Source organism: Protopterus annectens, chromosome 17.part0 (genome assembly GCF_019279795.1).
Source record: "Protopterus annectens isolate FY-2018-M chromosome 17.part0, PAN1.0, whole genome shotgun sequence".
NCBI classification, from domain to species: Eukaryota; Metazoa; Chordata; order Ceratodontiformes; family Protopteridae; genus Protopterus; species Protopterus annectens.
The window spans coordinates 116,381,830-116,409,021 of NC_056751.1; the positions used below are offsets into that span (position 1 = coordinate 116,381,830).

The 27,192-nt window shown below is 43.6% G+C and overlaps 1 protein-coding gene across 6 annotated transcripts in view; it reads right to left on the minus strand.

Moving 5' to 3' along the window:
- SLC20A2 (solute carrier family 20 member 2) overlaps positions 1–27,192 on the minus strand; it is a 717,641-nt gene that overhangs the window by 594,346 nt on the left and 96,103 nt on the right. For 3 of the 6 annotated variants that reach the window (XM_044059039.1, XM_044059042.1, XM_044059044.1), the window contains exon 2: positions 20,241–20,795. In XM_044059039.1, coding sequence (XP_043914974.1) covers positions 20,241–20,529 — 289 coding nt within the window. In that variant the 5' untranslated portion in view covers positions 20,530–20,795. Of the gene's footprint in view, positions 1–20,240; positions 20,796–22,253; positions 22,310–22,448; positions 22,629–27,192 lie in introns of those variants that run through there. The other 3 variants (XM_044059040.1, XM_044059041.1, XM_044059043.1) reach the window with 3 other exon arrangements.

Sequence of the window (27,192 nt, forward strand, 5' to 3'; positions counted from 1 at the left end):
ACACCCTACTTCCTCCACCATATCCACTCCTACTGCCTTATCATTCTCACCTCACCCTCTCTCTCTCCACATTCATTCTCTATTCTCACTCACAAAAAGGAGGCAACAAATTGTAGCATCACAACTTCCGGCTCCTGGAGACTGCCCGCGCACCGGTTCCGCCACTCCTACTCTACCTACTACTACCCCTCTCCAAGGCCTTGACACTATCTCACACAAATCTGCTCTTAACAAAATTGTCAAACTTAAAACCTCTTCTTCTTCCATAAATTGGTTCTTTGTCTTTGTCTTCTATCTGCTAAGCTGCTGTAATGGAAAAAGGCCACTTTCTTCCTTAGTACCTACTCTACCATGCCCAAGGATCTATTCTTGGTCCCCTCCTCTCCTATATATTTATAAAACCATTTCCATTTCAAATCCCCTTTTGCAAACATCATCCAATATGCAGATGATTTCTACATTTATCTGCTACTGCCACCTCCACCTCTCAGCTCCAAACACTTACCCCAGGAAGCTTTTCAATTACCGAACAGTGGATGAGAATAAAAGCCACCCTTTCAAGAAACTCTTCTTTTCAATTACCAGCCAAAATACTTACCCAGGAAGCTTTTTCAATTACCGAACAGCTTAATTAGCCAAAATAACTTACTCCCTTGAATACTACTACTGACTGAGCTACTACTAGTAGTAATTTAATTGGACATTAGGCTTAGCTAGCTCTGCTACTACAAAAAAAAACAAAACAAAAAAAAACTAGCTCACTAGGTATATCACAGAATCAACTCAGTTACTCTCCAAAATCACACTTCGCTTCCTCTCTTTTCCTCCCTCCCTCCCTCCTCTCCCCCACTACTGACCAATCTCAGTCCACCACAAAACTAGCTCTCTCTCCTCTGCTATAATAATAAAAAGCCAAATTCGCAATGGACACAGGTCCACTCCACCACTGTTCCTCTCTCCAAACCAACCCTAAACTGGACAACTACCTAATCATCTCACTTATATATACAGCTGACTTTTCGCCAAAAGCTCATTTAGTCCTTCTTCAACCTTGCCTGCAACTCCCACTCACTCCCACCATCTATTCACACCCTAACATGATTGTACATCTCAAAACTCTCCATACATACCTGAGTCCCAATGGGGGATGCTCCTGCCCCTCCCTCATAAATTTATTATATCGCAATTTTGTAATTTTTATGTATTTGTTTTTGTGTGGAGGTTTCTTTTCCCCAGGACTCCATTGAAAACGGGTTCTTTTGGCCCAATGGAATAATGGTTAGGGGGCATGGGGGGGGGGTCGGTTGCAGACAAATGAAGTACCTACTCAGATGAAACGTTATGGTGAGTACATAACTTCTTTATCTGAAGTAGTTACTTCGTTTGCTCTGCAACCTGTGGGACAGAGTCCCCAGCTACCTAAAACCTTGGGAGGCCCTCAAGGAAGGATATTCTGAAGCACCGCAGAGCCAAAGGAAGCCCTACTCCCGGATATCATATCCAATTTATAATGAGAAATGAATGTATGGGAAGAGGACCAAGTAGCTGCTGAACATATGTCATCCAGGGGAACCCTGGACCAGAAGGCTGCTGATGTGGCTACAGATCGGGTTGAGTGGGCATGGACTCCGATAGGAGCAGGTTTACCTGAGGCTACATATGCATGAATGATGCACTGTGAAATCCAATTTGCTAAGGTAACTTTGGTAATAGCTCTACCCAGAGCAGATTTGGCAAAGGACACAAACAACTGATCAGCCTTGCGAGTATCCTTAGTCCTGTGCAAGTAAAAACATAGTTGTCTATGTACATCCAACTTGTGTAATTTGTATTCCCCTTTGTTCTGAAAGTAGGGAAAGAACACTGGTAAATTAACAGACTGATTAATATTTGACTCTGAAGCCACCTTTGGTAAGAAGGAAGGGTTAGTCCTGAGAGATGCTCTATTCCTATGAAAGATTAGATAAGGGGATTTCATGCAAAGGGCTTGAAGTTCCAAACCCTCCTGGCTGAAGTAATAGCAACTAGAAAGGCTGTTTTCCATGATAACAACTTTAATGGAACTGAGGCGGCAGGCTCAAAAGGTGGGCTTAACTTTGGTTTTACAAGCATTGACAAGTCCCATGGTGGGACCACAGTCTTAACTGGTGGTTTCAATAGAAAAATACCTTTCAAGAAGGTTTTACACATCTTCGCAGAAGCTAAAGATCCCAGTCCATCCCCTACATGAAAATGGGAAATGGCTGCCAATTGTACTTTAACTGTAGATGCACTGGATCCTTGATGAAAAATGTGTGACAGAAAATCAAGAGCCACCGGAATAGGGACGGTAAAGGGATCTAAGCCCTTGTCCTTAGCCCAGACAGAAAAACGCTTCCATTTACTACTGTAAATTTTCCTGGTAGCAGGCTTGTGAGCCACTACCAGAATGGCCTTTACTGGTGATGAGATGCCGGGAGTCCTTGCCATCAGTGGAACTGGATCAACAAAGCAGCGAGCTTGAGGTTTACCAGGTTCGGGGGTTGCAATCCCGCAGGATGCAAAATCAGATCTGGAATGGGATCCAAGATCCATGGAGGAACTACACTGTGAGACCGCAGACAATGGAACCAGATCTGGCAAGGCCAGAATGGGGCTACGAGGATAATTCTGCTCCCCAACCAACGTGCTTTCTGAATGAACTTAGTCATAAGAGGAAGGGGGGGGATAAGCACAGAGGAGACCAGGTGGCCAAGCATAAACCAGAACGTCTCTGGGGCTCTCACCTGGTGGGGGAAGTATTGCGAAAAACTTGCTGCACTTTGTGTTTGACGGAGAAGTGAAAAGATTGCAGCAAGGTAGACCCCATTTGAGGAAGATCTGTTTCACAACTGATGGTTTCAGAGACCACTCGTACGGTGCGAGGATCACGAGACTCAGTTTGTCCACCAGAATGTTGAACCGACCCGGAATGTGCATTGCTACCAGAAAGCGGTTGGTGGATATCGCCCACTCCCAAACTCTCAGCCTCCTGACAAAGGGGATAAGATCTGGTCCCTCCCTGTTTATGTACCAGACTACGACCATGTTGTCTGTTTGAACCGTAATATTCCCTAGAGGAAGAAGGTCGTGGAGAGCTTGCAACGCCAGAAGCACCGCCCTCATCTCTAGGACATTGATATGCAAAGCGGTCTCTAAAGGGGTCCACGTGCCTTGGACAGTTCTGCCCAAAGAATGCCCTCCCACCTAAGGCGAGAAGCATCCGTGGTCAACGTGGCTTGGGGCGGAGGCATCACGAAGGGTCTCCCTTCCCGCAGCTCCCGTGAGCGAAGCCACCAGAGGAGAGAGTCCCTGCAAGCCCTGCTCAGGGGAATAGGGGTGTTCAACGGATGTAGCAACAGAGACCATTAGACTTGAAGGGTCCATTGCAGAATCATCATTCGTAGATGCATGTGTAGGCAAAGACTCATTGCCGCCGCCATAGAACCTAGTGCTCTCAGGACTAACTCTGCCGATGGAGCCGGTTTCTGAAGGAGGGCTATAACCTGACGACAAACTGTTCACCCTGTCTGAAGTTAGTAGGGCCCGAGAGAGGCGAGTGTCCAATTTGGCCCCTATAAATTCCAGAACCTGCACAGGATGAAGAAAGGACTTTTGAAGGTTTACCAAAATGCCCAAACTCTGGGCAAGAGTTAGAGCATAATCCCTGGCAACACAAAGTTGATGCCTGTTGGGAGGCGGTGAGGAGCCAGTCGTCCAGGTATGGAAAGACCTGAATGCCCTGGAGTCTCAGGTGGGCTGCAACCACTGCCATGACCTTGGTGAACACCCTGGGGGCCGAGGTGAGGCCGACGGAAGAAACCTGAACTGATAATGACTGGCTCCCAGCCAAAAGCGGAGAAAAGTGGCATTAGACTCCCCGTCGAAAGGTAGAGAGGGTATGCAGCATGACGCGCATTAGACCTCAGTCAGTCTTGCCCCAGATGTCAGAAGGCCTAAAAGACAAGTCCCAAAAACCTGCACCAAAACATGCCATTAATATGCAACAATGTATACAAAATATAAGCATGTAAAAAACATGTATATACCTAAATGCAGGAAGGAGGAGGGAAAATTGGACCTACCACCTACACACCTCGAACATCTACAACCCAAAAAGGTACAAGAAACCCAGCCACTATGTTCTTAAAGTCTAACATTGCGGTCTGGCCACCACACAAAGAATCCCCAAATTTCTTCGTAGGGAGGCTGCTCAATTATAAAGTAGCCTTGAGAACCAACATGCCTGGTAAAACAGCTGTGGCAAAACCAGCCCTAGAGGGAGAGTAGATAGGAAGGTGATAATGCCTAGAAAGTATGCAGCAAACTCCAATCAGCTGCTTCAGAATATCCTTAGTAGGCCTAAAAAGAATGCTGTTGAGAAAAAGTAGCTGCCTAGTGGAATGGGGCCTAATCCAGAAGCCTTAGATCTCCTTGTAATAGAAAGAATAACAAAATGCACAACAAAAGCAATGTGACTAGAAATAGTTTGTTTTTGACACACAATTGAATCTCAGCTAATCCACAAAAAAGGAAACAAACAACTACAGCTGCTGCCTAAAAATCCTTAGTCCTGCTTAAATAACTTGCTAAGAAAGAATCAACACATAAGTCCTGCTTTTATCTTTTTCCCCTTTATTTTGAGGGATCACACCTGCAAAAGCGTAGGCAAATGAATAGTTTGGTTTAAAACACACTAGAAAAATGAATAGGCTGTTTGTGTCTTGAAAAGTTAATGATACCCTATCCTTATGGAAAATCAAGGGCTCTACTGCCATAGGGGCCTGAAGCTCAGACACCTCCTTGCCTAGTAGGGCCCAACAGAAGAAACAGTCTTCTTGCAGAAGTAAATTCAGCCCAAGCTGCAACTTCCAAGGCAAATATTTAGGATTTTCCAACAGTTTTCCAGGTCAAACTAGAGGAGTAGGAGCTCGTGGGAGTCTTATAGCAGGAGCCCTCCCTAAGAAACTGCTTGAATAAAGGATCTGAAATAAAGGACTAGTCTGTGTCATAGTGAGCTGACAAAGCTGCAGCATGAATCTTTTGAGCTGAAAGCAAACCTTTGTCAGGTATTATATGGAAATATTGAACTTAAACACTCAAATTATGAAGAGAAATCTCTCAAACCAGTTGCTTATCTCCAGAAATCAAAAAATTTTGTTGCACCAATACAAAAATCTTGTACTAGGTCTTTAATAAGCTTCCAAATCTACATTTAAAACTTGTCCAGAGTGCGGGCCTCTGCTGTGTTAGCTGCAAGAATCAAGCAAACTGTTAGATGAAAGTGTACTGCCACATTAGTTAGATGACCGTCCCTTCTGAGGCTCTTGATGAGATCTTTTATTATTCTGGCCATCTAGTTGAGGAATCCAGACTCCGTGCCATACCAGTTGCGAGGCCAATCTGGAGAGGGTCAAAATCATCCCTTGGCCTGTCTTGTCTGACCTTTAACAGTACCTTTGGAAGAGGTAGAGGTGGGAGGCATACACATGAAAGGTTTTCCAGACTGGAACAGAGCACATGAAGGTTTTTCGTTAATGATGATTGGAGAGCATGCAATACTGTCCGTTTCCATGGTTTTTGTGAGAGCTTAACAGATCTATGTCTGGGACTTTGAGACACTGTCAGTTTCTGAAATACAGTTCCCATGAGTTTCCACTTTCATGAAATACATGGCATCCAGTCACCTTAACACACATCCGCTAAGGAGTTCTGTGCCCTGGCGTTTAAAGAGTGCCACAGAGGAGTTAGTTGCAGGCTTAAGCACTTGAGTTGCCATAGGCAGAAACCTTGCCTGCAAAGATTTCCTTGGCCCTGTATGTCTGACTTGCTTGTTGACTTGCCACATGACAGGGTAGTTGTCTGTTAGAATCAACACCTGCCCTCTGGAGAAGTAACTCCTTGAAAGCCATTAGAAATAACTGGACTGCTATCTCTTTCATGTTGATATGTAGATGCTGTAGTCTGGCAGACCATATGTATCACTTTCTTGTTAGATGAGCTCCCAAGCAGTATCCGAGAGGCAGTAACAATTTCCCGAGGCAATTGCCTCTGGCGGGTCACATCTTGGAGTCCCTTGTTTAGGTGACATTCCACAAGCAGGTGACATTCCTGAGCCCAAAGAGCAAGGTATTATTTGAATGACAAGCAAGAAAATGACAGTTGCTGTGTCCATGCATTGTGAGATCACCGTGTAACTTCTCAACAGCAGTTTGGCATTGGGAAGCACCTACATACAAGATACCATGAACCCTAATGCTTGAAGGACTGTCTGCATGAAGGATCGCGGACTGATGCAGAATGTGATGGAACATGAATTAACGAAGTAAAGGCCTCACCGGGGTTAAAAGGCCATCTAAAGTGCGTTATTCAGTTGCAAGTGACAGTCTCACTTGTCTTGAGGAGTTGTCTAGACTCTACTTTTATTTCGTTCACAGGAGTCACCTAGGCATCTTAGCACTGGACTTGTTTATTCCAGGTGCTGTGAACCCTGGGAAAGAACTTCCTTTCTTGGAGCCAGATGGAATCAGTCGTCCAATAGATTTTGATTTGCTTGAAGCCTGCCCCTGAAGTAAGCTGGAGCCAGAACCTTTGTGAACACTCTGGAGGCATGATGCAGAGCCAGATAAGCCAAGGGCAATGCAGAGAACTGATAAATTTGATTTCCAGTAGAGCTGAGAATCCTCTGCAACTTAGCCTTGAAGGCACATGAAGGTAGCTTCTCCTTGATCTAACAAGTTACCATCCAGATCTTTGCCCAAAGCAGGTGCAAAGATCTTTGTAACGCCAATCTTGAACTTGCCCATGTCAGATAAGTGTTTTTGATAGATAAAATCCAAATTGGTCTGCTCCGTGTTTCCCTTCTTTGGTACAAGGAACAGGCGAATCCTAGAATCCTAGGCTGTTTTTCTGATACACACAAGGAACAGTGATAAGCCTACATGTGTTGCTTGCTGAAAACTTGCTTGTGATGAGGAGGAACTTTTGGCAGGAGGAGCGTCTTTGGCATTGTTGAAAAATAAATTTGTATGGAAATAAAATCTGTAGCGTGGGAAATGATATCTGAGTAATTTTGTCTTACTTAAACCGAAAAGAATTTTCTTTTGAAAGGGTGATCTTCCTCCCAAAGGAGCTGCAAACTGAATCCCAAAACAGCTGGAAAAAACAGGTCATTGGGTCTGTTTTGAAACAACTCATTTGAAGTCTGAGCCAGAAGTCTGAGCAGGGTGAACTCCCTGTACTAATTTCAGAACCTTGACCCTGCCCTACTGCGTCTAGGCCTACCCTAGATGCCCTGCAGGAAGCAGGATATGTCCACCCTTAGCAGGCCATAAACTACAGCACCCGGTGGCTGCACCTGCAAAAAAATTCTTAATCGTTTGCATAGACTCCTCTTTGTCCTTTTAAAACCTTTACCACTGCTTCCACAGAAGCCACAACCAAACAACAGCGAGCACTGTAAGGGAGCATCCAAAATCCTTTCAGCTACATGCTCCAACTAACCAGGCATGCCCATGTAAGAACATGACTCACGAGCAACAGAACTGGTGGCAACCATACCGAGGAGGCCTGTACACCATCAAAATGCCATTACAAGAATGCTCCACACCTTGTTCCAGCCACATAACTTACTTCAGCAGCCTTCCCTGACTCAAATCCTTCTTGAATTTCAATTGAATAAGATTTCAATTGTGACCTTAGATAATTCTGATATTTTAGCATGTGAAACTGACAATTCAAAGTGAAGTATACTACCAAAAGCTCCACCTATCTTTCTTTCCCCACCTACACAGAAACCCACAGCCTCTTTATCGCCTCTTTCTCCTTTATTTTTAACCACAAAGATGAGACACACTTAGGCCTTGAAATAGTTTCAATTCTTAAACCTGGATTTGCGAGTCACAATATATATGAGCTTAGGGCACCCTATAATACCTATGGGCAAAGACAGGAGTTCAGGGCAAAGAGTCAGGGTTCAGGGAGTACACTGCTAAAAACATCTGCCACCACATTCCTTTCCCAGGAATAGCTAAAGGGAGATGCTGGTAAAAACAAGAACTCCTAAGCCTAATCCTGGCCTTCCCATTTCCTGGCCTTCCCATTTAATGCCTCCCTCATGGAATGCAAGAAATCCTCAATGGAAGAATCCTCAGGTGGAGAATGTAGAGGTGGAGAATCAGACATCAGAATCAGATCAAGTAGGATACTCCTGCATATCTTCCACAGAAACATCTGAAGCCTCTGAACACTGTTCGTCTCTATCAAACTCCCTCATCCACCCCTAGGCCTCTCTTATCGAGCGGGGGCATAGAACCTAACCCATTTAATCATCAAGCTTAGGTACAGAAGCATATGTTTCTTGGGTACAGAACCGAAATGCTAGGAGCCCCACTGGCAAACTGGAAGTAGGCCTGAAGGAAAAGTTTTGGCAAGAGCAAGGAGAGAGGGACTGCCAGAGGAAGAGACTACCCACAGTCACCTGGCCTATCCTCCCTGAGACCTGCCTCCTCCTGTAAGAGTATAGTTTCTGTATAGGCCTCTGCCTCCACTCCCATAGGAGGCTAAAACCCCGGCTCTCGGCTCCACTGGAGCCTTCCTAACCGGCGTTTCACTCAACCCTCCTCAACCTCTTTTATCCCTGTTTTTTGAGCTTCGGGCGCCGGGCCAGTGAGATTGCCGACGGCATGCAATAGCAGCAGCGCACCCACTAACCTAACCTGGCACACCTCCTACCTCCTCTTAAGCATGCGTTTGTTAAGCTAGCACAAAAGCTGACAGCCAACAGCGTGGAGTGCTCGGGCCTAAACAAGGTATGAACAAAGGTATGATAATCCCTATGAGGTTATCCCACAGTTATTCAATACAGTTATTTTCTGCTGACATCCTGTGGAAATAAAAAGGCAAAAGAAAAAAAAAAAATGTTCTAGCCCATGCCGCCCTCTGTTTGGTCTGACTCGGGTTTGAAAAATATTTCCGAATGCGTTCGCAACACTTTCGCAAACTCGCTTCACCATGGACCATCGCGGCAGGCCTTATGAGACATGGCGTCGGTCAGGCGCGTTAGTACCCTGGCCTGACGCGTCAGTCCTAATGCGCCGACCCCAGCCGCAGCCTTCTCTCCTGTATTCGGGCCGACTGGACGCGGACTATACCCAATAGTCAGGACTGCAGCAATGGAAGACGAAGAACATCCTCCTGGATCGTCTGTCCATCAAAATGTGGTAGTACGCATCTTTGAGGTCTATGGAGCACATCCAGTCATTCCCCCGAAAGAGGGGGAAGAATTGATTGAAGAGTGACCATCCGGAATTTCTCTTTGGGAATGAACAGGTTCAGGGAAGAAAGATCTAGAATCGGTCTCAAGTCCCCAGTCTTTTTTGGCACTAAAAAAAACCTGGAGTAATAGCCCAATCTGAACTGGTCTATGGCTCTTTTTTCTAGCAACTTCGAAATCTCTGAAGCTGCCACCTCCCTTTGATCGGGTAAGGACATCTGGGAGGCGGTTCATGGGGGGGGGGGTTAAGGAAGGGAATGGAATAACCTGTGGATATGATTCGGAGCACCCATCGATCTGTCGTGATGGACTCCCAATTTAGTAGGTGCTCTGACAAACGCTCCCAGACTGCCTCCAGAGAGGGACAGCCAGGTAAGCCCTCAGGGCTGTTGCGTGGGCCTGTCTGAGAACGGTTCTCTAGACCCAAAGTTACACAGCCTCCCTCTGCCCTCTGGGCCGGCGTCCACCTTGCCCTCCTCTGCCTCTGAAGGACAAGGGGTCCTAAGCTGGACGGGACTGCTGAGACTTCCGGAACCACATCTTCTTTTGTCCCCTCCTATTCCTCGAAAAGGATCATTGGGGATTAGAGAAGCGGACCCCAATGGCAGACGGCGTCTTCCCATCCTTTTCGCTTTGGACCAATGTCTCACGTATGGTCTTGCCAAAGAGCGAAGAACTGAAGGGCGCATTTGCAAAGGACACCTTAAAGGGTTTCACGAAATCGCAAAGGTGGAGCCAGGCGTGACACCGCAAGACGACCCCCCGCTCCGCTAGCTCTAGCAGCTCCCTCCGTAGCATGGGAGAGTAGCCGCATAGACATGTTCGAGATGGACTTCAGAGTGGCCATACGAGTCGAGAAAGTCTTCTTATCCTCGACCGTCATGGACTCCGGGGGAGCTGCAGCTTATTCCTTTATTAGGACTCGCTGTAGCCTAATAATGTGTGCCATGTAGTTCAGCGCCCTTACAGAGAAGGTGGCTGAAGCAAACATCCGCTTCCCAATGTGGTCCAATGTCCGAGATTCCTTATCAGGAGGGTGGACCAAGGAACTCTCCTGTGCGAGTTCCTTCTTCGTGGCAGCCGCCACCAACATGGCATCCACAGGTGAACGCTTAGACCAGGCCTGCCTATCGGAGGGAGGGCTAAGAATTTTGTCTGGCAGTCTTGGAATTGGCTCCACGGTGTCAGGCTCCTTCCCAGCCCTGGTAGTAATTAAGTCTACCAGGGGGTCAGCCGGGGGGGGGGGGCACGCAGGAGGTAGACGGGCCTGCCTCAAACGCCTCCAGAAACACAGACTCGTCCGAGGAAGGTTTTTGGGTAGACCACCCGCACCTCTAATTCGCAACATTTCCATGATGTCTCCAAAGGAGACATCCTCAGGGGGTGACCTTGGAGAACCTTCTGCTTCATCCAAATCCGTGTCTGTCGTGAGGGACTCAGGGGAGTCCAGGTGCCTCCTTTTACACTTCAGTTTGCGAGGAACCTCCTCGGTGGGAACCTCCTCGGTGGGACTATCAGAGGAGGGCTCACCTACGGGGTCCTGCTCCTCTAAGGGAACTAACTGGAGGGTTTGAGCAGGCTGTCCCAGTGGTCGGATGATGGAGGATAGACCCAAATGCATAGGGGGAGCGGAAGGATCAGACGCCCGAACCGGGGATCTGGAAGGCCTCGACAGAACCCTCTCCACTACCTCAAAAGCCGAAGGCGAGCCGCATTCCCCAGGCTCCGAAAGCAATCTCCTCGGCTTCGAAGCAGAGATCGGTGTCAGAGCCGAAGCGGTCGGATCCGAGAGGGAAGTGTGCTCCGACCTGAAGGGCACCGAAGACACACCAACCCCTATGGATCCGATGCTCGGCTCTCGGCCCAGAGAGCTAGGATCCGACACGCTCGAGGGTGCAGTCGGTGTCGAAGCTACCGGAACTATCGGCGCCTACAAATCCCTGGCTCCGAAAGGGCCCAGATCCGAGGATTCCAAAACCCAAAAACGGGTTGGAGAAGGAGTGATTGGGGCAGAAAGGGGGACTGCACTCCCCCCCCGTAGGGGGGGGGGGGAGGCAGGAGCACCCCATCTGCATCTGGGTCTGCAGAAATCGACGCATCATCCGATCCATGTCTGCGTCGGTCAGGCTTCTGGTAGACCTAGAAGATGTTGTAGAGGTGGGCCGCCTTGATGACCTCGAGGGATACCGGTACTCCTCCTCCGGGGAGAAACAAGGCAAACGGAGCTGAGAGGGAGAGGATCCGGAGGCCCTCGTAGAGGGGCTAGTAACTTTAGATGGCGGGGCTGAGGGATGAGTCTCAGCCCACCTCTTATGACTTTTGTGTTTCTCTCTATCCTTTTCCTTATGCCTCTCCTCTCTCGAAGAGACAGAAGAGTCCCCAGAACTCTGCGCAGCAGAGGGAGGTGGAGTCCCAGGCAGAGTCGGGGGACATAAAGGCACGGGGGCTGTAGTAGCAGCCTGTGCCTTAGAGGGAGAGGAAGAAGAAGTGTCCTGCAGTAACAAGCCCGCCAGGATCAACTTGTTCTTCCTATCCCTGATGGCCGGGGGTTAAACACTGCACATATCTGGCAGCTAGTGGACAAGTGGGCCACCCCCAGACACAAAACGCACCGAGTGTGGCCATCAGCCAGGGAATGCTTATGGCCACACTCAGTGCACTTAGAAAAGACGGCTTTGGGCCCTTCAGCCATCACACTAACACACCCACACACTAAGGGGAGGGGACAAAAAAAAAAGTATACAAGCTAAAATTACCACAAAAAAATAAAACTAAGGCTATCACTTGACGAAAAGGAGCTAAACCACTCACACACTAACAAAATTTAAACTTTTTTCTAACTTTTTGACAAAGGTTCACTGAAAAGATCTCACCCAAGCCTAAGGAGCTCTTCACTAGAAGCTTATTTCAGCCGCGGCAAACTCGATCTGGGGAAAGGGAGCATGTAGCAAGGGATTATGGGTAAAGGGGAGGGGCCAGGAGCTCGGATCTTTTAGCTAGTAAAGCTGCCGTCTCGGATCAGAGGTCGGAGCCGATACTTCATTTGCTCTGCAACCTGTGGGTAACTACTTCAGATCAAAATTAAAGTCCTCTTGATAATACAACTGAAGTCACTTCTCATATTAAATTATTAGGGAGGAAAGTGGATGATAATCTTACATTCAAACTGCATATACAAAACTGCACAAGAAATACTAATCAAAAACTAGGGGTACTTTAGAGAGCCAAAAACTCTCTCACTGATTTAACTAAAACTACACTTGCCACTAATTATCTCCACCCCACACTTTTTTATGAAGCCTGGAGGATAGTAAGGATGGGAGTGCCATAAAAATCTCGAACAATGCTAGAACAAAGTTGTTAAATCAGTAAATACCCCTTCCAGAACCTGCCGCTGTATAGTACTAAGCTCTAAACTGGTTAGAACCACCTCGTCAACTAACATACACACAGCTTCTTACCATCTAAAAAGTTATCCAGCACTAAAACATTTTACACATGTATACTCCCAGTTGGTCATTGCGATCCAGTAACCAAAGACTCTTATCTGTGTACAAACCTAACAAATTTACTGGCCATTGTTTGGCCTCGTACAAGGTTGCCAAGGCCTGGAATGCCTTACCTGTATCCATCAGGTCAATACTCTCCCCTCCCATCTTTCAAAATCACTCTGAAAGACTTCTAGCTAAAATCTGGCTCTGTTCTTGCTCAAAACCAGGTTAAACTATTTCTCTAGACATGAACAACTACCTTTTCATTCCTTAATACCTCCTATCGCACCTTCACTTACTTCTTTAAGTCTATCAAATTCACTTCCCTGACTTCTTGTATTAGACTAACTTACCTTCAATTTCTCTACAAACTAAAATTTCTCAAGATATTAAACGGTTGTTGTATAACTTGTACGGATTCTTAACTGATGTTTTTATATTATGTCTAATTTGTTATAATTAATCTGCAGATTTTTTGTTTTAATTTTGAAGACTGTAAAATTATTGTTCTTAAAATCTTTTGTAATAATTTGGAGCTTTTTTCCCCTTACTTCCACTGAAAATGGGCTTCTAACCAATCAGACTTTCCCGGTAATCAAATTTCAATCAATAAATAAATAAATTTAGGCTCAGCTTTGTTGCAAACTTAGGCAACAATAAGCTGTTGGCCCCCAATGAAGGCCTCTTTCTGTGCGAGAGGGACTAGATAAAGATTATTACAGAGAAATTCTGAAAGCCTTCAAGCAGAAGTCACAGCTACCAACAAGAGAATTTACATTTAAAAAAAATTAACTCTGTATAGCAAAGTAAAGATCTCATGGATACAGTGAGCCAGGATGGGAGGGCACAGAAAGACCTCCTAGTACGGTCTTGTAGAGATTAAGAGAATCTAAAGACAAACTCTGCCTAGCACGGTGATGCACTCACTGCTGAATAACTCAGCTCCATGTTAAAGTCTCCAGTAAGAACTGTAGGACTTTAGAGACAGGTCAATATTGTGCCATGTAGCCCAGACAGAAAACCTCTTGCATTTGTCTTTGCACATATTTTGATTGGAGTGCTTCTCGAATGACAGAACAGCCACAATCCCACTCAAAAATCCTTGATCTCTGGTTACATGTGAAAAGGGAGTAGCCAAGCTGTTCATCTTAAAACACTCCCAAGTTCAGGTGGTCTCCTTGAAGGGTGAAACACAGTATCCACTTAAAAACATCAAGAGTGGTGGCCATACCCATTTGGTCATAAGGATGCAAGTAGAAGGACTTTGCAATCATTGTCAACTTTGTCATCACAGGAAATGGGATAAAAGCATAAACAAACTCTGAAGCCAATCCTGGACTAATGTATCCCTGCTCAGTCCACTGGATGGAAGACTGGAGAGGAAAATCTGCCCCACTTGTCCCTGGCTGTAGATGCAAATAGACTGCACCACAGGAATCACTATTTCAGAGAGCAATGCACTAGCAATTGCCAAACTGAGTAACCACTTTTGAAGCATTAAAGAGGCAGTGGCTCCGTCTGGCCTAAAACAAAAACAAATTAAATAAAGACTACCTGGAAAATATGTGGCAACTACAAACTGGTGGGGTATGACAGTCCACCTCCACAACCTTGCTATGTAATACAAATGTTTTAAATATTTAACTTAGATTATAAAGGAATAAAGCAAAAGGTCTTAAAATAAGAAAGTGGCAGCATGAAAAGATGAGAACTCAAGTAGTCAGCAATGGAGTAAAAATTCTGTAGATGGCCATTACTACCCAAGGATTGCAGTTGCCCATCATGATGGACACGTCACTACATATGGAAAGTGATGTTTAGAGACAGAGACTTTTGTGTACAATAAAATAAGTCTACCAGACTAGTCACACTAATTGTGCTTTATCGACCAGAAAAGATATCCCTGTCAAGATATACACAAGTAATATTACATTTCCTTATTATCTGCTGGCTAATCCGAGGGGAGGAGGAGGAGTGAAAAGGTCAAAGCAGGAATACGATACAGACTGGTCATAACAAAGTTAGGGTATGCATGAAAATAATCTGTGCATTAAATATGGCCCTGCCATCATGGTTCAACTCTAAACTTCCAAATGGAAAAAAACACAACAGACTTGGACACAGGCTATACACACCCCAAAACTGAATAAAATAAACAAGTGGAGTAAGGTTATGTTTTGAGAACACATTACTCTCCTTGGCCGGAGTTTCAACACAGTGTTGTCATTTGGCAACGGGATGGGCAAAAGTGCCAACTGTGCCGACGGGGGGATTCTGGGAGGCAGGTTAGGAACTTATCAAGAGCACAGAGTTAGGCAAGAGTAATCAAAAAAAGTAATCAAAATTGTTTATGAATAAAGAGGCTAACTGGCAGTAAGAGTGTGTGGCATATTCCCGGCATCAAAAAGTACAGTTGTGTTTACTTACCATAAATACAGATGTTAGAGTGTATTCACTGTTGCAATCATATTTTCGCTTACAGTCCTCGAATTCCAATGCTGCCCTGCAAGAAACTTCTAGGGTGTCAAAACTACAGTGCAAGGTTTGTTTAGTTACTTGACTTGCAGAATGCATTAACTCTTGTAATTCTTTAGATTCTGCCCAAGCAGGAAAGGAAGAAATTTTTTGGTTGAGGAGTTGCAGAGTATGTTGCTGAAATTTTAGCATATGGAACTGAAAATTTAGTGCCCTGATAGCAAGAGTAGCAGAGGTGTCTACTTTTTACCCCATCTGTCTAGTGTTCGGGAATCCCTATCTGAGGGGGTGGGATTGTCAGCAGTTGGATTTTTACAAAGAAATTTGTGCGAGTCAGGGACTCTCCAGTACCGGTCTTGTTTTCTGGGTGCAGGAGGTAGGATGTCAGGAGTCGAAGTGGATTCCAGAAAAACATCTTGCACAACATCCAGGACTGGGGGGGGGGATGGCCAAGGGTCTGTGCTGTGGAAGACCTAGGAATTCCCAGAGTCTCATTTTAGACGGAGGGTAGTCTTGACTTTCCCATTGGAAATGCTCCCTTAAGGTATGCAGGGTTTTACCTAAAAGAAAAATCCTCTGGGGAGAGGCTGAAGGGATGGAATCCTCTGCATCAGAATCATCACAAGTAGAGAGGGGTTGCATGACTTCATATTCAGAAGCATCAGAGTCATCTGACTTGTTCAGACAAAACTACAGGGGACAGATCTCTTTTCCTTTCGGAGGGGGTAGCTTGGCTTCCCCTAATCATCATAAGGTCTTCTGCCATTTTAAGCATTTGAGACTGAGGCAAGGAAGCAGGTGCAAGAGAGTGGGTCATCAGTTTCTTGGATGTGGTTCGTACCCTGGGCCTAAGAAACGCGGCAGTTTTCGAAAGAACGGTAATCACGAAAGAAGACTGTTTGTGTTGAGAATCAGTAGTATGAATGACTTCCTTGAAAGCCGGTGCCTGCTCAGCGGCTCCGGACCCATCCAAGGTAGAAACGACCGCATGATCCTTAGTCAAAGAGCTCTGTGGCATACCGTACTCAAAGGGTCTCGGTAGCAGCCTGCGAATTCACAGAAGTGGGCATCAGGGGCTGTGAAAGCGCCTCACTGAGGACCAGAGAACTGACGACTAGCTTAGCAGAAGCGCCGTCGGTAGGTTTGGACCTGTGCGGTCCATCTCTGTCTTTAGCTTTACATTTTTTCGGAAGATCTGCTTTCGGCGAAACTATGATGACTAACAGTGAAACACGAAGAACATCTGGGTACTTGTAAAAGATTTGAGCAATAAATGATGCATCTAGCTTTTGTCGCAGCTACGAAAAGCACAGTCAGATCAAGTAAAAGATAGCTGACTGCCATTCAATTTCCCTCCATAATATATCTAAACAGCTAGAAGTGCAGTCAAGAAACACAGAATTATACAAATGTCATGGAAAGAAACCACATTATTTGAATGACACATGTTGTTGCATTCAAAATTTGAGAAAATGCTTTGTAAGTGAAAAATAAATGTGTATTTTGAAAAACAGACATTGACAATGTTAATTACATAGCAGAAAGATATGTTTGTTAAAAAATAAATAAATAAAAGAAAAACAAGTATGAGAACTATCGTCCATCTAATACCCATTTGTTAACTAGGTAAGCCCACTGGACACAAACCCCCCTTTTCAGGAGTGACCTGGGAGCAACGCCTGGTGAAGTGACTTGCTGAATGTCACAGAGTAAGCAGACAAAGGCTGAGGGAACCAAACCCTCTACTACAGGAACTACAGTGCACAACCTTAACCCAACTATGCATACTGTAACACTGACTAAGTAAATCCTGCAGCAATAATCCTTAGGATAGACAGCAAGCATTCTGAACATCAAAATAAAAATGGCAGGGGAGCACTCAGACAAACAAACCCTGCAACAATGATCCTTATGACATACAGGATACATTTCAAACCTCAGTTGGGAAGGTAGAGCAGCAACAGGAGAAATTAAAGCTACAATTTTCCCAAATGCTGAAACACTGACAATCCACACCTGCTAACACCCTTCCCATCACAAATCATGCCAGACTCGCACATTCTGCAAGAGGAATGAGCACATGAATTTATTTGGTCACTGCCTGCTCCAGTTCTGACTGACTGTAACATCTGTAACCTGAAGACAGGCATGCAAAATGCTGTATAAAAAACAACCCTGATAAAAGTCAGGCAGAGACATGTAAAACAGTATGTAGCACTTAGAGACTTCATGACCTGCAGTCTGATAAGACTATGTGAAGACGCATGCTCCTTAATAGTACATCGCATTCAAAAAACATCCTTCACATATTTTCCTTGACTTTTTTCCCTATTTCTTAGTTGTTAGTCCATTGTCAGAGAACAGATAGCCAATTACATTGACCCCCCAATCTAAAAGTCAAGAAAACGTTTTCAAAGTGTCATGCACTACACACCTTAACTGTTTTCACACACTCAGAACCAGCTAGACATGAAGAACAAAACCAACAATCTGCAATGCAAGTCAAGCACCACCTCACTGTGGTAGAATAATTAAAAAAAATTAAATAGGTCAGGAAGTTGAAACAAAAATTATACACAACCAAATTACAAAGACCTTTGAGAAGTGCATCACAAAATATATCATCCCAAGAACATAGGATATAAGAACATAAAAGGCCTTTGTTGACCGAGAAAGTCAAACCAGGCAAAACCCACTTTCAGAGGAGGCACAGGGAGGAAAGCTCCAGCAGATACATTTAAGATACTCATGACAAAACATTTTTTTTTTTTTTTTAAACAAAGTTACGTTACATAGACTACATCTACACATCTTGCACATGTTCAGTAGTGATACTATACAAAGACAGTACAAGTATTTTCTTCTGTGGTGACTTTACACAGCATTAACTTCCTACTAAAAAATATTTAGTTTGCAACAGTTCCTGTGCGATACATGTGACAAGAAGACATTTAATTATGACTTAAGACAGATGCAAGATGGGTTACATTACAACTGTTCAGAAAAATAAAATGTAGACAGTGAGCAGTTAAAACTTGAAGCGGGAGAGAGACCATGTATAGCGATGAGTCAAAGATAGTGGGGGTAAGAGCACTTAGTGACCTAGAACCTGGCCATAAGACAGTGGTGGAGTATATGAAGGAGGTGGATAAACTGGGAAGGGGAGAAAGAAATTGAAATGTGACGTGGGGATCAAGGTAGGAAGGAAACTGAGGAGGAGCAGTAGAAAAGTGTTGTGTAGAAGGGGGTACAGGTTATAAGGGGTAGGGGGTAAGAGCTGACAAAGGAAATAGAGTTACCAAGGTCAGGAGCAGACATACCTCTCAACTGTCCAGATTTTTACCTCATATTTTTGATCCGTTCCTCATAAAACTTGTGATTTTTTTGGCAAATCAATGAGGACAGACTTCACTAAATAATGAGGCATTTGAGTTTCAAACTTCATATCTTTCAGAAAATGCATGGTAACACACTACCTTTTATTCTAGCAACTTTCTAAGTTTATAAGAGCAATCTTTAAAATTTCTTCCTACCTTTTAACCTTTGTCCCCCCATTATTTTTGGCTTTGTCCAGATTTTTTGTGCCAAGAGGTTGAGAGCTATGGGAACAGGCCAGGACATGGTCATCTGAAGTACACTTTATAGGTGGTGAAAAACAGATCTGGAGTGAAAAAGGACAGGGTTTTCTTAAGCTATCAACAGGATTCATTCTAGCCAAAAGGTAGCTGTTGCATGTCACCATTGTAATAGTTACTTAACATCTGGAATTAGGATCATGGGCCACTGAAAACTGGTAAACTAAGCAGACACATTGCTGTAAACCAGTCATGCTATAATTATTCATTCACCAGATTATATCATAACACTAGACTGTCTCAAAAATTTGACATAATACTTTATCCCTTCTCAGTTTTACTGAGCTGTATGTATCTGTATTTATGGTGACCATACTGACCTTTCTCTACAAGGACTGCTGTGTTGCCACATCTCTCACGTTAGGTCTCCAAAACAACTGCTGTTTTCGGAGTACATCCATCTGGTACCATAAAGTGTAGACAGTAAACTGCAACTCATTTTGCAGGATAATGGACTGATCCAGGCATCAGTATTACTGGTTCAATGTTCCAGGAACTTGCCAATTTCCATCCATCCATATTCAATACTGGCATGATCCCAATATTCATCCAAATTCAATACTGGCATGATCCCAATATTCACTTCAGAGTCGCTGACAACCTATCCTGGGAAGTCAGCTAACAAAGACATTCAGAGTGGAACTTGGGCTTTTTAATTTGTTACCAACTATTACAAGCACTGTAAAATGTGCATAACTTGGTAACTTTATGTCCCCAACCTACAGTCGGGTATAACACACACCCACCCACCCCCACCTAGGCCTGAAATTTATTTGATAACTTTGCCTTATTTTATACTAAGGCCAGTGGCTTTATTACTTCTCCTACAGCACATATTTATCTACTGCTCTCACAGTGTATCTGTTTGATACTACAGTTTGGTATTCAGTGTAAGATACTTGTACTTAGCAATCAGTCCCTACCTTTACTGCTCATCTGCCCACCTACTACTGTACAGTCAGTTTGTTCTACTGTCATAGCTCTGCTCTACACTGTTGTCAAATTATTGTTACTCATGTTCATTCTCTGCAGTAGGTATACAATGGCCTGGCCTCCCCAGAATAAAACCCATCTTGTGAGCCCAGTGTAACCAAATAAATTAAAACTAAAAAAAGCTAGTAAACTAGTAAAATGTTATGCAATGTAAGCTATCGGGTACAAATTTCCCCAAAGAAACACATTCTATAACCCATCAAGAACTGAACCGCAACTAATTAGATAAACAAACATTAACATACATGATAAATGGCCTACAAGCATTACAGACTACGTGTCTGAAGTGATTAATTCTGAAGTTTGCCACCTTTTAAGAAGGCATTCATTCCATAAACAAAGCTGATTACTTACCAACCATTGCGCTGACCTCGCCGGCCATAAGTAAATCCACAGTCTCATTATAGAGGTTGACGTCAATGATCCCTTTCCGAATGGTTTCTCCAACTTTTGCTCCAAGCAACACTGAACCAAGCGTTTCAAAGATTGAAGCCAAGATACAGGCCTGGCGTAATGTTACAACCCCAGATCCTACAGCAGTACCAAAGGAGTTGGCCACGTCATTTGCACCAACAGAAAATGCCAACACAAAGGCTATTATAAAGCCTACAATTACCATCCACAAATACTGATCCAGCACCATAATGGAGGTTTTCCTTAAATAACTGCAAGAGTTACAAATCTATAATAAAATTAGTAAAATTTAAGAAAAAAAACAACCCCACAGGGAAGCCTTTATGTAAACAGTGGGGTATTTTCTCTGTAAAGTGCTGGGTTGAGTCCAAGAGGAAACTGCTAACTGATGGTCTTCAGAGTCCTGTCAATAAAGCTTGTTTTGTTGTGTTCCGATGACAGTGTAACACATTCCATATTTTATTCCCAAGACGTCAATGATATGATGTCCCTCACCTACAAAGGAAGAAAAAAATAGATTGGATTTATTTTATTAGAAGCTAGACAATTCAACTGAACCACCAAGATATTAAGACAATTACACCACCTAAAATACATGAATCAGGGAGTCCTGAAGTCTAACAAATGTTTAGATAAAGGAAATTAAGTCCACTTCTTATCCCATCTTATTACGAACTTACCCACATGCAAATGAACTGAGCTAGATATACTTAGAAATACATCTGTGAAAGTACAAACAATAGGCAGACACAGCCAGATTTGCTGCGAGAATAAGTCACTTCCAAACAGGGAGGGGGACATCCATTCTGTCATGTCACTTGAGCAAATTAGAAAACTTTCCTTGGCACATTAACTACTCAAGGATTACAGATGACTCACTAGGTTAAAAGGCACCCATGATTTCCACAATAAAGGAAAATGGCACACTGCAGCAGATATCCAACATGCTGCCGTGCAAATAACCCAAAAGCACGTCTACATGCGTCTGTGTATACAGCTCAATGCAAGCCAGCAGCCAAATGCTTAATGTGTACACAGCACTTCAGAGAGGGGCAGAGACGAGTACTTAAAACTAAACAAGCCTTTCTGCATGTAAATGTGCTAAAACATTGCCCTTTCCCCTTAATTCTGTTTCAAACCTACTGAAAAATGAAGCTAAAAAAACTATTTTCTATCACTGTTGTCAGCATCAACACTATACTAAGCTGCAAACCAACAAAAACGTCATCACAATTTTAAACAATACACACAGGGCTCCTTTCCTACTTGCAGGTTTCCTCTGAACTATCACAAGTCAAGCTTTCTCTAGGAATATGGTGATTATGCCATCCCATAAGAAGCATCAGCACTATCTTAAAGCCCTGGGTGCAAAAGAAATTAAATAACTTTCAGCAACTTGTTTAGGGTCATTCAGTTTGCAATTAGGGAACATGCGAGAGAAAATGGCTGAAGCCAATTCAAATTTTTCCACAGAGCTGTGGAGGCATGCATACCGCTGTTTACAGCGCACACCAAAGTATTTTATTCCATCTCATTACAAGTCAGTCTATCCAAAGAGCTCTGCTGTGGAACATCAGGTGTGTTTACTACTTCACCAGAAATTGCCGTTGCCTAACTGCTACATGTGTAAGCAATCAATCAATAAAACATGACAGCCTAAAAGTTTAGCAAAGCAGAAAGTGTTTTCTAATATTAGACAGCTGTGTATGTCAGTACGTTTCACAGTGCAAAGTCAAATTGAATGAAAAAAAAATTAATAATAAAAGGCACCTCCCATTTCCAAACGTCACTAAACTATTCTAAGTCATTTAAAGACAGTAAAGACATGCATTCAAATTAAGATTTCTGTACTGTTCAATTTATAGCAAATAAACTAGTACATAGTACAACAGAAAAAAGAAAAAAATGAAATGTACTAGTTAAAATCTGTCATTAATTTCAACAAATACATACAGAAAATGTACAACTTGCACACCATTCTGAAAAATGTCCAAGTCCTGCAGGGAACAGCTAGCTGACAGGAAACTTTTCTCAAGGGATTTCCGTTCTCTTCACAACACAAGCAAACCAGTTACATATTAAAGCAGCTCTCCACTGCACAGCAAATAAAGGTTAACTTTGATGCACAGCAAATGCACTCCCACTTACATGAGCGGTCACTGTGAATATTCAAATAATTCTGCCTTCTAATACAGCCATTTCAAATTGCCTTAATGTATAACAAACTCTGCGTTCTGGTGGAGATGAACAGAATTACCTTAAGCGCTAGCAAGGCTGCGTAGCATCAAAGGGCTTTCAGAATCCTGAGTTGGAAGGCAAATGTTACTCTCCTCTTAAAAGGAGAGATCCTGCAGATGGGCGGGCTCTTGACATGCATTACAGTACGTCATTCACCACAAGAACCAATAGGGAACACAAGCTCAAAAGTCATGCTTCCCACACTGGGCACAAGCATTGCCAACAGACAACAATGCAGCATGCTTTCACTTGATCTTACAGCAACACAAACAATGATCAAATTCCAAATAAGCATCTATCAGCAGCTGGATTGTACTCCTTTTATTTTGATTCAAAAGGAAATGAAAGGCAAAATGCTGTACTCATTTTCCTTCAAGGGATTACAAAGTTAACTCTTTCCAGCACACACATCCAAGAAGTTCTGGTTAATTACATTGCTACAAAAGTCAATAAACTGGTTCAGTAAGGAAATGTGTGTGTGTGTGTGTGTGTGTGTGTGTGTGTGTGTGTGTGTGTGTGTGTGTAGATGTCCTTGTCTGAGTAGCTGAGGAAGGATGCACTATCAGAAGTATTTTTTATTACAAGATTTTAAGGGTGGTGGATGCAGACTTGAAATGTGGTTCTTCAGTGCATGGAGGTCCCATGGTAGAAATGTGTTAAAAAACATGCCCATAAAGAAGATCTTAGATGCTCTGTCATTTTATCACCATTTTTTTACTGGTCTCTAAAGTCATTATTAATTGGTGCTATGTGAACCTTAAAATGGTGGAATGGCTTGAGCCAGAGATGTACAGCTCTGCCAAGTACAGGAGCATCTGCAGAACCATATTACAATACAGACCCTTAGTTGTGCTGAGAATCCTAGCTGGAAAATACTTGGCACTTGTTTTTGCAAGACAAACCAGGATGACTACCACTGTTCCCAATATACTAGTGAACTGGAAGTGAACAGCCATGCAGAAAGTTGTAGTGACTTGATATCAGGTTTCTTCAATGGTTAAGATCTTTTCTCCAGTCACAACCTCTATGATCTGTCCAGGTGAAATGGACAGAAAAGGTAGAACCAAGGGTGTGATGTCCAGTAGGATGCCAGCAGTGTTACACTTACCAGTGGCTGACTGGCCTTAGTAATACATTCCATTAGCAGCAGTAGGACAGGAAACGTATGCTAGTCCTCGAGCTGCTCATTGTTTTCTCCTTGGTGGTTGAATTACAGAATAATAATTACATTCGACACTGGTTAGACAAAGAGAGGTCACAGTTTTGATACATACAGTTTGTCATACAAGTTCAGACCTCTTCTGAGGAAGTAACCTACACTTTGTCAGAGTGTACAATGGACAAGCATAAACCTAAGTTCAGTTCCCTAATGCTGAACTTAATGACTGCCGATCACCAGAAGACATCATTGCCAATGCAGTTTTTATTTAAGCTCCAGCAGTGATTCAACTTGTGAGACTTTCCCTTACTTTCACAGGATTGTGGACTTGGCAAAAATAAGGAGGGCGGGGAAAAGTGCATGCAAGCCAAGTACACCTACAAAATGTTTTTTTTTTTTTTCTTCAAGCTGAGGCTTTGACAGAGTTTTTTCATCTTACTGAAGGTTTGGAGAAATTTAAGTTTGATGAAACATAGGGGTTCCATGCTAGCAGGATGCACCAACTCAATATGTATCGTCAGGGAACTGGCTAACCTAAAATGTTGGTCACCATTAAAAATCTGTGGGACCAAATAGTCCAGTGCCATACTTAAAGAACTCCCTGCAAAACAGACAGGAATAAGGACCTGGTCTGTTGATATAAATCACACCAATATTATACGTTCAGACTGTGCTGCTATGGCTTCCACTGGTAAGGACTCAAGTGCTTCCATATCACAAGGACTTCACTCTTCTCCCAAACATTTATATGAAAGGTTGTTTCCTTCTTGGAACATGTTCTCAGTCCATTTTAGACTGTTAAAGCATCCATTCCACACCCTATGACAGATGCATTGGTATTCATTGTGACCCTGGTGCGGCACACTGGGTGATTATATCCTTCAAGAAAAATGGTATTTGTAAGCAAATAATTTGACTTGTTACTGGGTCTGGGGGGGGGGGGGGTGGTATGTTGGAACCATTGTTTACACAGCATGTCCTGCCAGGAAGTGGTGTCTCATGGCAGCAACTGTCTGCATGTTTCAGCACAGCATGTCCTGCCAGGAAGCTGCGTCTCATGGCAGCAACTGTCTGCATGTTTCAGCACCCAATGTACTACATGCTGGTACATCTACACATGGAGTGAAGTGGTGTGGTGTATAAAATGCTGTTCCTCCTCTCTAAATAAAGGAAGGCTGTAAAAGAAAGGGTGATGAAGGTAATCTGTTGTGTGAGCTATGATTTTTCCCACATTTCTGGTTATGCTTTGCTTGCTGCACTCCTTATTCTAGGAGTCCACGTATTCTTGAAATTCTGTGGGACAACCAGAAGACTGCTACAATATGTACTGTAATAGTGGATATGCGTGTGATGAAGACCAAGGAATGTGGCGATTCAGAATGGTACTGTCTGGAATTAGCAGTGACTGGCTCCAAAGTGGAATCAAATCTCCTGGACTGTCTGGTTATTCTGGTACAGTACCAGGTATCATGAAGATCCAATAGCAAGTATAGTCCACTGTTACCGGTCCTCCCATACCTACCCAAGAGGAATCATTAAGGACTCTCTCGGAATGGGAACTCAGGCCTCTAACATGCAAAGAGAGACCACTCCAGTATTCTCTACGATGCTTAAAACTCTAGACAAAAATATAAGGTCTCACTTTGTGGGACCTGTTGGATGCTCTTTTGTCAGTGAATCTCTGTCACATTCCTTGCCAGTTTCTTCTGATAACAGTCATGGATGGACTTGGTGGCCTAATGTCACCAAAATGTTGATGGTGTATCCATGCTGAACTACCAGAGTCACCCATATCTTGTGACACATATCCACTGTTGAAAATTCAAACACAGTCTGCTTCTTTGTGGTGGCAGGTAAGGAGTCAAACATTCTGGGATCCACTTTGCTCTTTGAGGGGGGGGGGGTATTACCAACTGCAATCTACTACCTTTGACTAATGGGCCTAAAATTCAACTGAAAGCTGAGAAAACTTTTCCTCCTGACATGTTGCAATGTCTGAAGCTGCAGGATGCATTGAGACCAAGGTCAACACAGACTCGTTTGCATCCTAAAGAAGTGTACAGAGACTGTGAAAGTTGATCCTTGAAGCTAAAAAAGGGTTTGCCCTTTTGCATCCCCTTCAGATGTTCATTAGTCTCAGGCCTGGAAAGGAAAGGTCCCCTAAAGACTGCATCAATGAAGGTTACAGTCTAGCTGAGAAACTGCTGAATGTAGTGAAGTCAGGCTAGAAATAACATTGTGTCATATAGTTCAGTGACCTCACAGTGATGAAGGGCATGAACACTCACTTCCAATGTTATCACTCCGTATTCCTTAGAAGCCAAACACCTGCTTCCAATGTGATCACTCAGAATTCCTTAGCAGCAAACAATCACTCTGGATTTCGTAAGTGAAGGATGAACTACTGCTGCTTGAAGAATAAGGTCATGCTTCTTTGTTGCCACTGACTTAATGTCAGGTTCCAGGATCTCATTCTAGTTACTGCACCACTTATGGGATTCCTTATTTGAATAAGGACTGCTGGTGCTTGAGACATGAGGTTATGCTTCAGTAATGCCACCGATTTAACAATGTTAGGTTTCAGGATCTTAAGGCCATGAGCTACACTCTATGTCGGATTTTCTTTTCAGCCCTTCTCGGACTAGGACCACTTGTTTTATGGTTACCACATAATGGCTGCATTCTTTAGGATGTCTACAAGTACCATACAGCTGGACTGCTGATAATCCGGCAAGTGTCTTTGCATTTTGTCTGTGGTAAAGAAATGTGTTGCATAATCTCTGCCCCTCTGCACAGAATCACATGCAAAATGTCACTAATTCTGTTATCACCTGGGGAAGGCAGAGTCGAGTTCCTTTCCTCATCCTTGTCTAAATCTTCCACTATCTCTCTGCAGCTCTTGGGAGGGAGTCATGCTCAGAACTATTCAGTCTGCTAGCAGTGGGAACAAGTAATGGAGTTTGTACTGCTGGTTGGCTCAAACTTGTTGATGCAGATAAGTTTAAGTTTGCACTTTCTCAGCCATTATAAGGTCTAGAGAGGGCTGCCATATCTGGGGTTAAAGGAACAGTCACCTGGGTTTGAAGCTCGTGTGTGTATTACCCATGGATAGAAACATAACATGATACTGCAATTGTTGTGGTCTGTGGTGTCTAGGTAGGATAAGGTACAACCAGGATTAGGTAACTGCTGTGCTGGCACACAAGGGAGAGCTGTCTGAAAATCTGAATGAGCAAGGTAAAACCAGTGCTGATCTATGAAGTGTTAAGGCATACAAGGCACATGGATCTCTATCTAGAAAGGGGACAGACGATAACCTGGCAACACTGTTATAAGCATCTAAGACTGTATGGTAAATTCATTGGGCCTGACTTTGGGGGATTAGGACCACTGTGTTAATTTTAACTCACCTTAGTCATTAGAAAGGCTCTGGACTTTCTCCATTTTGGTAAACTTACAAAGAGCTTAGGCCCATACAGAAAGATGAGGAAATTC